General features: G+C 40.1%; 1 protein-coding gene across 1 annotated transcript; it reads left to right on the top strand.

Annotated features, from left to right (window-relative positions):
- Positions 1–2,572: 2,572 nt before the first annotated feature.
- On the top strand, positions 2,573–13,660 carry rnd1b (Rho family GTPase 1b). Its single transcript, XM_075476679.1, has 5 exons — positions 2,573–2,817; positions 3,336–3,423; positions 10,017–10,126; positions 10,276–10,410; positions 10,681–13,660. The coding sequence occupies exons 1-5, from the start codon at positions 2,698–2,700 to the stop codon at positions 10,924–10,926; spliced, it is 699 nt and encodes a 232-aa protein (XP_075332794.1). The 5' UTR covers positions 2,573–2,697; the 3' UTR covers positions 10,927–13,660.
- Positions 13,661–16,556: the final 2,896 nt, after the last annotated feature.

The raw sequence follows: 16,556 nt of genomic DNA, 5'->3' as shown, positions 1-16,556 counted from the left end.
TATGGCAATAAAAAACTTGAACAAAAGAAATAATACAGTACACCTGCAGTTTGTACTGCTGCAGTCTTTGTAAGGTTAATATGAAGTGAGCCGCTGTAAATGTGCAATTGGAAAGTATTTTACGGTTTTGATAAGTTCTGAGAAGTTTAAGTGGGGAATATTTGTAGAATACAAAAAAGCTCTTTCTGTGTCCATGATTTAAGAATGAGGTGCAATAATTTCAGCATTTGAATTTGATATAATCCAATTTTTATGTTAGCTGATGGATGACATTACTCATGACAAAATGCCGCATTGTTTGTATCCAGCAACTGACTTCACAGATCTTTCATGACACACACAAGGAAAATTTAAAAAAATCATTTGTGAAACTGATGCCAGAAATCATGGGCTGCAACACACCACCTACTGATAAAGTAGTATAAAGTTAACATTCCAGTCCACATTGATTACCTGCTGAGAATCTTGACTCAGCTTTTATTTGTTTTCCCGAAGCCATGTGTTGACTTGCTATCACTCTCTCATTGTGTTGATGTTAATTACCAGCCCTGTGGCCAAATATATTGAGGTGTGATGGTTGCTCTTGCCTGTTAGCCTCCCTTGGATTCTTTCCTCTGCAGCCACCTCCTTCTCATCCTGTAACACCAGCCATATTGTAAGGTGTCGCTCTATGCCTGATGATTATTCACAGCCACCTGTTACTGTCCCAACAGTGGGGCTCTGTGCTTCTTCCAGAGGCAATCACGTACATGCTGGGCTTAGTTTAGAATTGCTGGAGAAAGTTTTATGTTTGCAAGTTTTCTCCTGAACTGTGTCTGCCTCAATGTATGCGCTAATTTATTACTAACTGTACTAGTGGATGTTTATAGATGAAACATAGCGTTTTTATAAATTAAACAACTTAAATCCCAACCTTGCACCCTCCCTCCAACTATACATTCATCACAGCTTGAAGCTTTGAGGTGTTTAGTATATTGTTTCTGTCACATTTCTGTCACTGTTAATATTACCCTAAAACACAAGACAAAGGTTGAAAACCATCTAACTCTGGCACAAAAACTTAAAAAGACAACTGAAGTGGTATTATACATGATAACCACTATTAACATTCTTTCTATAGCATAACTTCACCTTTTCTCTTTGGTGCCACCATCAACCACCCCCAATTCTCGAAATACATGAATGAATAAACAAATAAAAAATCTATTTTCATCCAAAGTTTATTCAAACCCAATAGCTGCTTATTGTGAGGAATTTGACTTAAAACCGCAACACTCTTACCAAAGACCATGAGTAAAGGCAACAAATGGAATAGGTCAAATATTAGTTTTGATGGAAATAAAGCGCTAGCAGCAGGGAAAATTTCCCCCGGAGCAGTGTTTAGAGGCAACATGAGATACTGGGCTGTAGAAGATAGACAGGCCTTAGCATGGGGAGGTTAAATGATATGAGCTGTGAATGAAAGCTAATTACTTTCACCCACAAAGACAAAAACTTCAAGTGCTGGAATTGACAACAACAAGCAAATTATTTTGGAGGCTGCCAGACGGGGGGGGGGGGGGGTTAAAAGATAGGAACCCCCCCCCGTCTAGACAAAGACACTGTTTCCATACAGTGACAGTAACAACCTTTAAGGTGTGAAAATCTCCAAGGTTTGAGCTGCTCACGTGGGGGAACAGACCCCTAACATGACCCTGTGGGTAGCTAATAGCTGGTTATCAGGGGCTCACACAGGTCAGTCCCTTGGGAAGCAAACAGTCACAAAACCTCTCAAATGTATCAGTGGGATGTGATAGTAAAAAGGATTTAGGGGGAAAAAAATGTAGTTGGAGGACTTGTTAGCAATACAATTACAATATTTTGTCAAGAGTTTTGTGCCAGATTACACCCACACTAATTTGATACATTCAGCCAACCTATCCATGTTCAAGTGCAAAGTATTAAATCGGAAAGAATCTAAGCTCCCTTTTTAAGCTCCTTCTCTATTGTGGAGGAAAGGGGACAATTTCAAACAGAAGACCTTGAGACGTTTAAATTGACTTGGATTGCAAATTAAACTAATTAGTCCACCGTGGATTGGTCTGATTGCCCCCACTGTCAGTAGATTGTGGTCTGCCATTGATCCAGCCAGTCAGGTCAATTAAATCAATCTGTCAAAGTGACAGAACCCGCAGATGTGTCTGCAAGGGCTCCCTCCTGGTTACTGTATTTGATCAATTCTAGAATAAGATTTTTAAAAGTTTTCAAATAGAGAAGGCGCTTAGATTCATTCAGATTTAATGCTTTGAACGTGCACGTGGGTAAATTGTCTAGATATATCGAATTCTTACGAGTATAATCTTGCCCAAAAGTCTTGAGAAAATATTCCAAATGAATTCATATTACTGCCAGTGACCTGTCGTCCTTGATAGAATAACTTTTAACAGTTGTAATACTTGTATTTCTGCTCTCTGAAAGCGTCACTGAGTGCTGCAAAGGGATGTTAGAAAGCCTGTGGAATGGTAAGCTCCTATTGGCTGCTGTCCGCCAGTATAAAGAGACGCAGTGGCAAATGCAATCAGATCAACTGCTGGCATCATCCGGCAAACAGGCACGCGAAGCTTTCATCATACTGGGACAATTGGCTGTTCTGCTGTTTGTTTGTTTTGTTAAAATTATATATTTTCTGCTGAAAAACACTGGACCGTGATTTGCACCATGAAGGAGAGGAGAAACACACAGCCGCTGGTGGTGAGATGTAAACTGGTTCTTGTTGGAGACGTTCAATGCGGAAAAACGGCGATGTTGCAAGTCCTTGCGAAGGATTGTTACCCAGAGGTAGGTGTACTTTAATATGACTCATACGTGTGAAAATTGAACTAAGATAGATGCAGTTGAAGTTTTCCAGTATTTTGATGACAATCAGAGTGTTTTAAGATCTCGTAAAATGAGAGGAAATGGCAAGAAAAAACGGTGCGTCTGTTGCAGACTTTGACGGTTTGCATGCGCATTTCCATAAATTATTTTTGTGTGTGTCCGTGTTTGTTTAGTGTTTGCTGTAATATTATATCAATATTGATGATTGTATAATCTTTTCATCTTATGAGCAGTTAAGATGCATCCTATTTTCTAAGTGTTTCATATTAATTAGTGTTGGTGCTTCCTATGCAGTAATTCCAGTGATTGATTGAATCTCACAATGCTTATAAATAGTGTGCATCACAATATCTCTTTCCTATTCATTTACCCATCAGTCAGTGTTGCTCTAAAGAGCTAGATAACTTTGTTGTCTGTGTAGCTGACTGACTGACTGACACCTCCCCACTAATGGCACCATGTTGCTAATTGCTCCTCAGACCTATGTGCCCACGGTTTTTGAAAACTACACTGCCTGTTTGGAGCTGGAGGAGCAGCGAGTGGAGCTCAGTCTGTGGGACACCTCAGGTAACTGATTATCTTTTTGACACGTGGTGCTTTTCCATGTGGCATGAAAAAGGTTTTAGCGGATCTAAAGACACTTTTCTATCTGCCAAGTGTTTTTTTTTTTAGAAGAAACTAGGCAGAGAGACAGTGATTATTCCAGTTCACTTGCGGTTAATGGAGACTGTGCGCATCATATGTTAATTTACGCTAATCATGAAAAAAAGGGTCAATGTCATTTTAGATCTGCTATTTAGTGTGTTGACCTGAATCGTCCAAGCACGGGTCTGTGGCACCTGTTTGATTCCCTTCATGCTTATTGCTGGATTGTATCTCTGCCCAGTACAAAATCCTCTTCATCCAGACTCACCCTGCATGCATCTGCAGCCTCATTTGGCAGAGGAAATTGCATGTATTTGTCTTTGCGTTTCATGTCCATCAGTGTAAAACACAGCCTTTATGTAACAGACTCACTTCTGTGAGATGATGGAATATTTAGTGTGTCCTCATATTTTTTTCCCCTCATTGTCACAAAGTGGCAACTTGAGGACAAAGAAATAAATAAATAAATAAATAAGAATGAATAAATGTAATTCCCTCCCCAGACCAAATCCTGTTTTTTTTAATCCCAGACTGGGGACCTTTGGTCTGGCCAGCAGGAGTGGGCCTTGTGCCCAGGGATGATGGGCATACAGAAAGACATCCTGTTGAGCAGGAAGGTTTTTCTGGAACAGACAGATAGGAGGGAGTACAGAAACTGTGGTGACCTGCATTCTCCTCCATATGCTGCTCTGGGTCACCCACTGGAACAGCATGAGCCAAGGGATTAAGACTCTGAATGGGACCACTGGGCCGTTCCTTCTTACTGACCCAATGAGTTGTCTTACATTTCCTTTCTTTCTTTTTTGTTTTGTATCAGTTCTTTTAATAACTCATTTGCATAGGCCACCCCTTTAAACAAGAAACAATGGACAAATCCAATACCATAATGCATGATGCACATTGCAATACAAATCTATACAACATATACTAAACAGTACACATGTTACTGCTACAACTCATTATGGTCCACATATCTTGTGTTTCACCGAGAGGAGAAATTATGTCATCTCATATAGATGACTCCTGTCCCATCAGGGTCGTGGTGATGGATGATGGGCAGAGAGGCCATTTGTTGATCACACCTTACAGTTTCCGCTTCTTGCTGTAATTTGCCATAATTGTGTAAAGTGCTGCCATTGTGGCCCCTCCATACTGAGAGGGTTTCCTCAATATCCCAGTTCCTCTTCATTGATTGGACTGACCTCATCACTGGCTCCACATGGCAGGCAGCTCCTTCTCCCAGCTCCACCATGGATTTACAGACTAAAATCAATCCTCTGGTTTTAATCAGCTTGATCTGATCGAACGTGCAGGGAGGAGAGAGGAAGATGGGAAGGCGAACACTGTCCTGTAGCTATAACTCATGAATAGTTAGTAATGAATCTCATTATGGTGTTAGCGAGTAATTTATTTCAGGTTCAGCAATCTTGCTGATAAGGCCTTTGAGTATGAGAGGATGTTGTATATGTAATCATTTATTGTATGATATATAAATTAGATTGATTTGGAGTGAACCCAATATCCATTTGGGCCGATGAAACAATCTGTTGAATTGGAAAAGAGAGGCATTGTTAATAGACAATAAGTATCCGAATTGGAATATATCTGTCATTTCTAAAGACCACTCAGCTTATAGTAATATTAAATTCTGTAGGACTCAGCCTTAACGAAAAGTTGATTTAAAGAGACAACATTTTACCTATTTATCAGTTCATGTTATTGTTGTTGTTTTTATCCCTACAAGGCTCCATTTTAGCTCTTGTCCCTTCCTGTAAAGTCCAGTTTGTGCTGATTGGTTATCTGATTAGTCAAAGATTAACTCTGGGGCATCTCCTTATTCTTTGTTGGAGGTGTACCAAACTCGTCAAACCAGGAATGATGCAACTGTGTTACATGAATCCAGTCTCATGGTAAAACATGAAAAAGTCATGTAAATTTGATGTGTGTGCACAGACTTGACAGCACACAGAAATAGTTCCATAGAGGCACATAACGTCACAGCATTTTGTCAAATAGACACTTTTCAAATGTTTCTTCATATTTGATACGTTTAAGCCTTCATTTGGAGGACAAGGGGTTTGGAGGATGGCGCTACACACCTGACAGACAAGTGGGAGACTTAAGATTGAGTCCTGTCCTGACCACTAGTATCTTAAAGTATCTTTACTTTGAAATGTCCTTTTGCATTCAATCAATGTTTCCTTGCACCATGCGTTAAATTGTTGTTTTACACATTACAAACTACATATTTGAGTTTAGGTATTACAACCGACATGATCAAGGATAGGTATTAAGAAGTCGTTCGGGTTAGATATTAAAAAACACTTGGTTTAGGTCAGGTATTAAAAACAAGATGGTTAACATAAGGTAAACATCTTGGCTTGCATTAAAACTGAACCTGTAATATCATATTGCATCAAAGTATTTTCATCTTGGATTACTTGGATTCCTTGCTTCTGAGCCCCTACAGCTAAACACAAAATGCACTGAGCACATGAACCTATTGAAATGCATTACTTTGAAAGTCATGCTGGATGCCACAAAAAAATGAGACAAACAATAATGTTAGAAAAGCCTCTCTGTGGGAGAGAAGAAACTGCTCCTGGCTCTGGGGTTTAAAATGTTTCAGATCTTTTTTGCATAGATGACGACCAAAACCAAACAAGAAACAAACAAAACAAACATAGGCTAACACACTACCAGACAATGGAAAACCCATAAAGTGTAAATTGTCCTCTTTTGTGGCTTATGATTTTATTTCCACCACCAGTCAATGATTTTAATGTCATTTGACTACAACAACGTGTTAAAAAAAATCTTTAAACACATGAAAAAAAAAAATGAAAAAAAGAAAGCATTTCGGAATCTGGGATGTTTGGTGCTTATCTGTTATTAGAGACTCATGATTAGCACTGTTGCCTCACTGCACAGCAAGAAGGTTCCCTGTTCCAATCATGACTGGGGCCTTTCTTTCAGGAGTTTGCATTTTTCCCTGGAAACTCTGGCTTCCTCCCACCGTCCAAAAAACATGCATGTTAGGTGTATTGGTGGTTCTAAATTGACCTGAGGAGTGAGCGTGCATGGCTGATTGTCTGTGATTAACTGGCAACCTGTCCAGGGTGTATCCTGCGTCTTGCCTGATGAGATAGGTTTCCACTCCCAATGAATGAATGAAAAGATTGACAATTGAAAGATGATTTACTGATTATCAAAGCTTATTTTTTCTCTTTAACTGATTCCTTACCTGTTAAATCCTTTATCAAGTTTTAGAATATAATAAGACTTTATAATAAGACATCTGGAGTGTCGTCTTCTTTGACAGTTTCAACGTTCAGCTTGTTAACACTTCTGATGCGGCGATGCTCAGAACCAAAGAGCCGTCCTCTCTCTGCCTGCAGGGGCTTTCAGCAGTGATTCTGCCTGTCTGATGTGAAACTATGGAACAACTGTCTGACGCAATGTAGTGTGTTTTTTGGTTGGGCTGTGGAGTCGGTGGTTATCTGTTGCAGCAGCACCACAGCTTCCAGTCGGCTGAGTGTGGGTGGAGTAGCAGGGCTGCTCTCATCCCCAAAACTGTGAGTCATCCCATCACTGGATCATTAGTCTGTCTGACCTCTGCATTCTCATAGTGAGAGGAGGAGCGCTAATGATGAAAACAAGCTTTGTCGCTCACTTGATTTAGCACACATGCACAGCACACAAGTGCACTCACACACTCACTCATTTACACACAGAATAGCTGATACTCCCTTCCCCCACCTGTATGCTCCCAACACACGGCCCAGCCTCTACACCCATGAAATCTATACTTCTGTTCAGGCCAATATTCTGCTTCATCTCTGGGCTCTGCATCATCAAGACGGATGAAGTTGATGTCGGCCACAAGATATGGAGCGTGCTCTTGTCTTTTGTTGAGATTACCCAGTCAGTCGGCCTCTCTCTCCATGTTACATGCCTCAGAAACTCTCCATCTGCTGTAGAGGCAGGCTGTTGAGAAAGGGAGGAGAGGAAACATTTGTGCCATGCTTATCTCTGCATGGATCATGATCTGTTTGTCCAAACTATTCTCATGTTTGTTGCAATGAAGAGAAAAGAGAGAGTGTGAAAGAGACTGGTACCCTAAGATCTCAGACTGCAGAGGGGGAAGGATTCATGGCACTGGAGGGCTCTTTATGATACGCCACAGTATAGTACACCGCTGCTTTTGCGCCTATTTTTATTTTAACAAACAGCTGTATCTCCAAAGATAAACTAGATCTTCAAGTATCATGAAAGTGCCGCTAAGCCTGCTGCTGTATACAAATGGCATGTTGAGAGTTTTCAAATACTAATGTACAAAGACTTACATACAGTCATTTTAAACTTTTCCATAAACTGGATAAGTAAGAATAGAAAATCATGCATCCCTCATCCAAAAGAATGGATACGATGATTTTACGAGGGGGGACAAAAAGAAAAAACGTCTTCACGTCCCCTCTTTCTTTGCAGTATAATTTATTTGTCAGATTTAATTGCAAAGACTCTTGGGCCCCCAGTGCAGCTTTCCATTGATTGCTGCATTGAGATCAGGAGCTATTTAATGCAGAATCACACCTTGTCTCCCGACTGTGTGATAACCCTTTGCCAGAAGATTGAGTCGATTATTTTTATTTTTTTTCCAAACACCAAACAGACTGTCCTGTAAGAGACGACACATACTCATAAAACTCATCCTCATCCTCCCTGTGGTGCTAATTGTTCTCATTCTAATGTGTGTCAATTTTCACTGTCAGCAAATTCTTTCCAGCTCTTGCTTTGTTGCTGTGGTGTTATGTAACTAGTGTCATGAGACACTAATATGATTTGCATTCTTATATTAGTGATGCCCGTTGTCTTTGTAAACCCTGGACAGGTCGCCAGTCCATCACAGGGCCACATAGAGACAAACGAGACAAACAATCACGCACGCTCACACTCACTCCTAGGGACAAATTTTAAGAGACACCAATTAGCCTAACATGCATGTCTTTGGACATTGGGAGGAAGCCGGAGTACCCGAAGAGAACCCATGCATACACAGGGAGAACATGCTCTTTGTAAAGTAATTTACTTAAATCAAAATGTTTCTGTTAATTTCTGTTTAAGAGTAGACTAAAGTCAGGCACAGAATCAGTTATGATACAACACACACATCCCTTTGTTCCCTCATGGCAGTGTTTACTTTCTTCAGGACATTGAGTCCTGAGGAATTTCATCACAGCTTGTCATAATTCCACTCACACCAGCAGCTGGCAAATTCAGTTTTACCCTTTGATAATGTGCCAGATCATTAAGTATTCATGAAACTGTTCAATATGCCCACATACATGTTTTGTATGTACTTTTTTATGTTTTTTATGTTATGGTATAAATCAATTTTGATGGTTGTGTAATATCTAATGAGTGATTAGACTGACTGCTTTTGTTATCTGGAACTAAAAAAGGAACATTCATTCATAGACTGAAGTAAGTAAACATGTTAATCCAATTGAGAGGGTCCCTGTTTCATCTGATAACAGACCGAGCGCACCTCTGGCTGCAGCCAAATTTAGAAAGCAAGTCTGTGTGTTATCAGGTGTGCTGTTTGCATGTGTAAATGCGTGTCTTTTTGTGTGCTGGGTATACTGAATTTCACCAACTCTGTTGTGGAGAAGGATTGTCTTCAATAGTAGGTGGGTGGGCAGTTTGTGGTGTGAAATGATTGACTGGCAGTTAAGGCAAGCCTTTATAGAGAAGTGGGAGGAATGGCTGATGTAGATGGTGGATTCCAAGGCTTGTTGCTGTGGTAACAGAGGGACTAGAGGTATTGCTCGCCGAGCATAGGATTTTTGGGGGGTGGGTGGCTTACTTAAGGATTCTGAGCATGAGTGGGAGCGTCTGCCTGCCCCAAGCCCCACCATTTCCACTTGCGTAATCTACTGCAAGAAAAGATCAATGAGGATTTAGTGTTCGATTGTCATCTTCTCCTCCTCTGAAATGCCAACAAAGAATGTAGAAGCAGGGAAAAGAGCAGTTTGAGGAACAGCAAAATGAAGTACAGCGGGAGGAACTGCACAAAATCTCTACCGCCGTATCCACCTGCTCTATCTCTGCAGCTCATTCACGCTTCTTTTTGCCGTGACAACTTCCTACAATCTTAAAAGAATTATTGGCTCTGTACACAAACTTTTACACTCTAGAAAGTGCCAATTTACCTTTTTAAAAAAGAAAATATACCAGTAATGTTTATAAGATGTATAAGAACCATCTGTGCCATTCGTCACTTAACAAAAAAAAACTTCAAAGAGACTTTTAAAGTGTGCCACTATCTCACTTTGAAGACATCTGTTAGCCAAAAACACAACCTTACTTGAAGATTTGTAGAATTGGAAAGCTTGCTTTCGAAAAGTCAAATAACATGTTCATGGGCATCTAAATATTGTGGCATGTGGAACTATTTGAAATGGGAGATGTGTTTTTCAGTCACTTTAACACTGCTCTCCTCTTTCCCCTGTAAGGTTCCCCCTACTATGATAATGTGAGACCCCTGTGCTACAGTGACTCAGATGCGGTCTTGTTATGTTTTGACATCAGCCGCCCAGACACTGTGGACAGCAGTCTCAAAAAGGTAATGGCTCTTGTACTTTCAGAACTCTTTCTTCTAGCCAACTGTGATTCCTTGTAATGAAAGCATATCCCTTTGTCGGTGAACATTTTTATACTTGCTGAGTTTTTTCTTTTTAAATAGATAGACTAATTATCCATTTGCATTCACAGTGGAAAACTGAAATCCTGGACTTTTGTCCAAGCACACGCATTCTGCTCATTGGCTGTAAGACTGACCTCCGCACAGATGTCTGCACACTGATGGAGCTGTCCAATCAGAAACAGACTCCAATCACCTATGAGCAGGTGAGATGATGAATAAACTTGCTTGTCACGAATATAGTTTATTGCTGAATTGAATATCTAAAGTTTTCTTTTATAATTTTATAGCACATGTTTACAAATAAAAACATTATTTTAATGTATTTCCAAAGAAATTTGGAGATTTGAGTCATTAAATGCCTTTATTTTACAAATGTGTCATTAATATAATTGCCATCCTAGGATAAAGTTTAAAAGGAAAATTTTGGTGAAAGATGTTATAAACAATATACTTTATCAACTAATTCCTTGCAGGGTTCTGCTATGGCCAAGCAGCTGGGTGCAGAAGCTTACCTAGAGTGCTCTGCATTCACCTCAGAGAAAAGTATTCACAGTGTATTTCGCACCGCAGCGATGGCTTGCATCAACAAGCTTCAACCTCTCCCGAAGCCCAGCCCCACCCGCCGCCTCTCCAAAAGACTTCTCCACCTTCCTAGCAAGTCAGATTTGATCTCCTCCACCTTCAAGAAGGAGAAGGCCAAGAGCTGCTCAGTCATGTGAGTGGGGACCCCTTGCGTTACAGTCCTCACATGCGACTCCCAGCCCCAACCTCTTTGGTCTCGGGGAAGGGGTGGTGGGCATGATGGTTTTATCAGGGTCTCCTGCTGAATCCTTCCCTCACCCCCCCGGAAATCAAACAGGTGGACACTTTGCTGTCCACTTGCTCCTGGACCTTTTAGCGCACATCCATTTTTTCCACTGTTTATCTTGCTTTTAAACAAAACCGTATCAGTCTAGGTTTGATCATCGAGCTATCATTTTTTCACCTGTAAACAGTATGCAACTACCACGGTGTTACATCTGTCTGATTTTACTATCTATAGGCACATGTTGATTTTGTCCAATAAGGAAATGTGCAACGTGTGACGTTTAATCTTGTGATGTAAATGCCTCTCAGAAGAATCAATGGATATTTTTCTAAATACATAAATAAATAAAGCATGAGACTGTCAGGAATTAGCTAAATCCTGTACATCCCTCTTAGTACAGGTGAGGTGTGAAATAGCGTGTCACTGTTTACTGTTTTACCCCTTTGATGAAAGTACAGAGATGTACAGGGACGACAGGGCAAACCACCAAGAACGCTATTACATAGGAAGTCTTTCTTACTGTCTCAGTGGTGATGAGAGCAGATATAAGACCTGAGGCTGCTGCGCAGGCAGCAGTCTAGACTACATCAGCCTGCATGTATGGTTGATGTAGGGTTGTGCAGCTCTGGACTGCACTGCTCCGCAGGCTTTCATAGGACCAAGTGGAGAAGGCTGAGGCGATTCTGTGTATTCAAAATGCAGAAAAATTAAGTGATAAGATTAAACGAAAAGGGGACATAAAAACTAAATGTTGGTTTAGCAAGGCTGACAGTGTTTCTGCTGTCATTTCTTGAGTCTCATTTCTGGTAATGAAACAGACACATTTCAGTAAAAAGGAGAAGATCATTTTATTGTGACCAGCAACATAAACACAAACTGCTCAAGCTGTTAAGCTGTTGAATGTTATTTCTGAAGTTGTAGCGGGTTACTGAGGCCAGTTAAGGTGATAGGAGGCATATTTAAAGGGTTAAAAGAACTAACTAGACTGACCAGTAATGTGAAAAATCTGGTTTACATTTTGGAATATTCTTTTCAAAAGATTTGTAGCAATGCATTGTTGACAATTTTTCAACAGTTGTCAAATTGAATGCAGTTTTGAAAAAAATGCCTTTCATATCATGTTCCCTAAAGTCATTGAGGTTCTGGACTCCTGTATTATTGTAACATGCCTGTGGATTTCTCACATTTGCATTAATCGAATGTAGCACTCCCAAGATGACTCTAATTTTGTTTTGCACACACTTGTCAAACTATTGACCTCCAATAAGCAGTACTTATTGTAGGTTACAATGACTACGGTAGAAAAAAAAATACATAAAAAGATGAACGGATGCTTATCTCAGCTTAAATCTTCGGCTTCATGGTTATGTTTGTATGCAGCTTTGCTGTCTGCGCTTCTAACCATAAAGCAATAATTATTTAAGTTCTTGTGATGCAAGGTGACCCGTGTGGCAATAAAGACGCAGCTTTGTGATAACCGTCATGCTATAAGTGCTCCATGAACTGACACGCTATAGATTGAAACCATCTCTGCTTTACAAAATGGCTGCTGATCTCTGTTTGCCCCCCCACGCCCTGCCCCCTCTCTCTTCTGTGTTAAGTAGCCACTGGTTTGTACAATGACCAGTGACAATATTGTGCTCTGAAACAGATCAGAGTATAAGAATAAAAGGGAACATGCCTCTTTAAGCTGAAAATGCTACACTTTGCTGCCAGTTGTACTTTATGATAATAAAAGATATTGTGGCTGTAGGACTCAATTGACTTGTTTGACTAAGTTGGCAATGGCATTCTTTTAAAATTGGAAATACATTTCAAAAGTCAAACAATTATCAATTAAGGGCTAGTGTGTGAAAAAAGAAAACAATGTGGGACTACGTAGAACAAGTAATCAAATTGCACAGGCTGGCCCTGTCCAAAGAAAGCTATTTTTCCATTCTTCTTTTGTGTGTGTGTGTGTGTTTGTGCATTTAATGGTATGACCTGAGTTCCCATGTTATTTTCAAAATATCTTCCTGACATGGCTATTGCATCTTAATGGAGCTGTGGGCTGCCCCTGGTAGATGGAGGAACTTAAAGTGGTGATTTGCACAAAGGCTTCCAGTTCATGGTAACACACCAAAATTCCTCAGCATTGCCTAGCAACGATTCTGTGCAGAAAACACAGACACCAGCACTTGGGTTGGTTTTGTGGACAGATAGGTTGAGCACACAAGCAGACATCTCCACATCCGTTACTACTGCATCATTTATGCATTAATTGCCTGTTACAAAAAACCTTTGATGCCAACCTTTCTGGGTTTGCACGGGCAGCTCAGTGACCATGTCAGTTAATATGCAGCCTTTGTGTTGTAGTCAGTTTGTGGTAAAATGGTGCAGTCAAACTCCTAAGCATGTCCTATTAAACTTGTATGATTGTACTACATACTGTCTCTTGTTTTATAGTCAGTGTAAGACATCACCAAGGATGTCACAAGAGAATATTGTTGCTGATGTGAATATTTATTTGGTTGCTATCTTTGCCTTTTTTTTTGAGTGACATCAACATTTGTTTAAAATCTATTTTGGAAATAAGTTTTTTTTTTCTCTTTTGTTCCGTTTTGTTTTATGTTTATTGCTGTGTTGAATAAAGTTTGCCCTCAACATTTTTTGTTACTGTTTTTTTTTCTCTCTCAGGTATCACACAGTAGTCAGTCATCTTTGCAGGAAGTAGGGTACTTATCTTATTCACTCTATTAGAGCTTATAATTCCTCAAATGGGCTCTGTGTGATTGTACGCCTGAAGAGCTGGCTTCATCAAGGATATAGCAAATGTAAATCAGGATGGATCAGGGATTAGTGTCATTTTCCATTACTTCAACCCTGATCTTAAATCATAGTCACTGTTCAGGGAATTATAATCAGACTCAGAAAAAAAATGTCAGAAGTGTAATTGATTTTCTTTTCTACAACATATCAGGCGCAATAAAGATGAGATGAAAAGATATTCACAACTTGTAAAAAAAAGAATGAATTGATAATAATAAAATAGACAGAAAGACATAGATAGATAGATAGATAGATAGATAAAGACTTACTTCTAAGGACTGCAGCTCTCATCTGTCATCAAACACACCACATCTGGTTGCTGCCAGCTGCAGATGTGTCTAAGACTGGCCTGATGCCACATGAATGCTGCTGTGATGCCAGCAGGCCAACCGGCACATGTGCCCTCACACTGCCTTCCTTTGTGTGCCACAGACTATAACTAGTGCTAATCAGCTCTAATGAGTATGCGCCGTGGTGTGACATCTGCAAGGTAGATTAGTACAACAGGGTCAGAAGTGGCTGCAGTGGAATGGTAAATGAAAAATGTACGGCAGTTATGTAGCACTTTTACAGTCTTGTTGATGACTCAGAGGGCTCTACAAATCACATTCACCTGTTCGCACATACACACACACATTCAAACAGAGTTTCACTCTTGGCATAAGGTGTTTTTCTGCTGCACCGACACTCACATAGCAATGATACATTAGGGGAGATTTTATGCTCTACTGCCTGAGCCACAGCATCCACAAAGTTGGAGTGTCACTGGTTAATGTCCAAATGGTCATGTTACACGTGTGCTTTAAAGGTAAGCGTATCAGTATGTATAGGGGCCAGTTTAATACATGTAAAACCTGGTTATAGCTGACACTAATGGCATATTAGTCAAAAGTGCAAATATTTAACTTTTGGGTATGATTTCAGCATCTGCTGGTTTTTCACCAACTCCCTTTGTAAAATGCCAGTGAAATTCAGTAAAGTGCTCCACTATCCACTGTTGATGAAAAGAAAACCACCAAAAACGTGGGCTGGAAAACCAGAATGGTGAGTAAATCACATCAAAACACTCAATGAGTGCTAATTTTCACAACTATCTGTTCTTTTTTAATATTTTAATATACTTTTAGTATTTAATAATGCAGTCACTAATCCTGGATTAGAAAGGACATAAGCATCCACCCCGAAATGACCAGCCCACAAATATAATCTCAGATGGACTTGGGATAAGCTGCTACAGAATTACATGACAAAATTATGTGACTGCATAATACAGAATTGAATATCATGACTGAACTCACACAAAATGCTTTGAAACGTTACAAAACTGGTGTAATGATGTGGACTCTGAGTTGTCTTGAAGTTAGCAAACCTCTCGCTGCTTGCTAAAAACACTGCTGATAAAAACAAAGTTATTAGTTAAAGAATTATGGGTTATCAGTGGGTTTAATGCCGAAACACCTGAGGCAGAGGCTGACATTGTAGACATGCAGACACACACACACACAGGGTGTGAGGGCATGTAAATGGGCCACATACGCTGCTAGTCGTACTAAATTAGGCCAACATCTGGACAGGCACTGAGAGTTCAATTGCCCACTCAGCTGTAGTTTGTACCTCGAGGGCTTGGTTAAGGAGAAGTGGCATGAAGGCCCATTCCAGTACACTTCTGGGATCAACCCTGCCAATTCATTTAAACTTTGCCATCCACAGCCACCTTAGAGAAGTTCTATGTCTCCGGCAAAGACAGTAGCTCACTTTGACCAAGGATTACCGCTATGTCATGAACAAAAGCCCAAAAGCTGGGGAAGGAGCATATTTTTAACATACAAAGCAAATTTACTAGGATTTGTAACACCCTGTATTAATTCTGATTCCCACTTTGTTTCCGCTTATCAAAGTATAAATCCACATTACGATTTAATTCACAAAAGAGGCAATACCATCCCTTATCCAAATGACATTTAACTCAATAAATTAAAATCTTGATTAAAGGTTAAATGATGCAGCAACAAGCATTTAGTGGCTGCGCTCACATTTAAAAAGTTGAGTAAGTTACCAGTTAAGCCAGTAAGTTGAAATAGAAATGATTAATAACTGATGGTTTATTACAATGAGTAGAGTTACTGCTGGGCTGGCCAGCTTTGCTGCAGGTCTGGAGGAGGTTGTAAAGGGTGATCTGCAAGGGATTATGCAGTACTGAGTGGACAGCCTTCAGTGATGTTGTGAACCATCAACATAATGTTGATGTCCCCAAATGTGTCTCTACAACGACATAAGAACGCATTCCAGATGTAACCTGTGGATTTGTGTTTCCTGTTTGTAGGCATGCATATTCCAATCTGAAACACTTTGGATGAAATCGTTGCACATCAAAAAAAAAACCTGCATGTATCCATCTACAACTATCTGTTTAGATATGTGCTAATCTTTGATTAGTGATGAGGTGCGATGAGGTGCGATGAGGTGTCGAGTCCTGCAGTGTGTGCTCCGTCTCTTTCTCTCTCTCTCTCTTGCTTGCTAACAGACACACTGATACCAGATCATCTGCCTCTGCCGCAGTGCAGGGAAAGGCCAGAATATCCAAACCCATCAACTTCCTGCTCACAATTTTGCTCTCAAAAAAATCACGAGCAAGATGTAACAGGACATGATCATTTTAGCCTAAAACTTCTGAGAGTAAAACACAGTTTTCTAAATGCATAGTCTTAATCTTCTTTCTACATTCAGGAGGAG

Source organism: Odontesthes bonariensis, chromosome 10 (assembly GCF_027942865.1).
Source record: "Odontesthes bonariensis isolate fOdoBon6 chromosome 10, fOdoBon6.hap1, whole genome shotgun sequence".
Taxonomy (NCBI): Eukaryota; Metazoa; Chordata; class Actinopteri; order Atheriniformes; family Atherinopsidae; genus Odontesthes; species Odontesthes bonariensis.
This window is presented reverse-complemented; position numbering and strand designations above follow the sequence as displayed.

Bases quoted from the DNA above. Each gene is read 5' to 3' on its own strand.
- rnd1b (XM_075476679.1), top strand. From the start codon at position 2,698: ATGAAGGAGAGGAGAAACACACAGCCGCTGGTGGTGAGATGTAAACTG. The intron at 2,818-3,335 runs GTAGGTGTACTT...ATTGCTCCTCAG, and splicing joins CGAAGGATTGTTACCCAGAG to ACCTATGTGCCCACGGTTTT. The intron at 3,424-10,016 runs GTAACTGATTAT...TTCCCCTGTAAG, and splicing joins CAGTCTGTGGGACACCTCAG to GTTCCCCCTACTATGATAAT.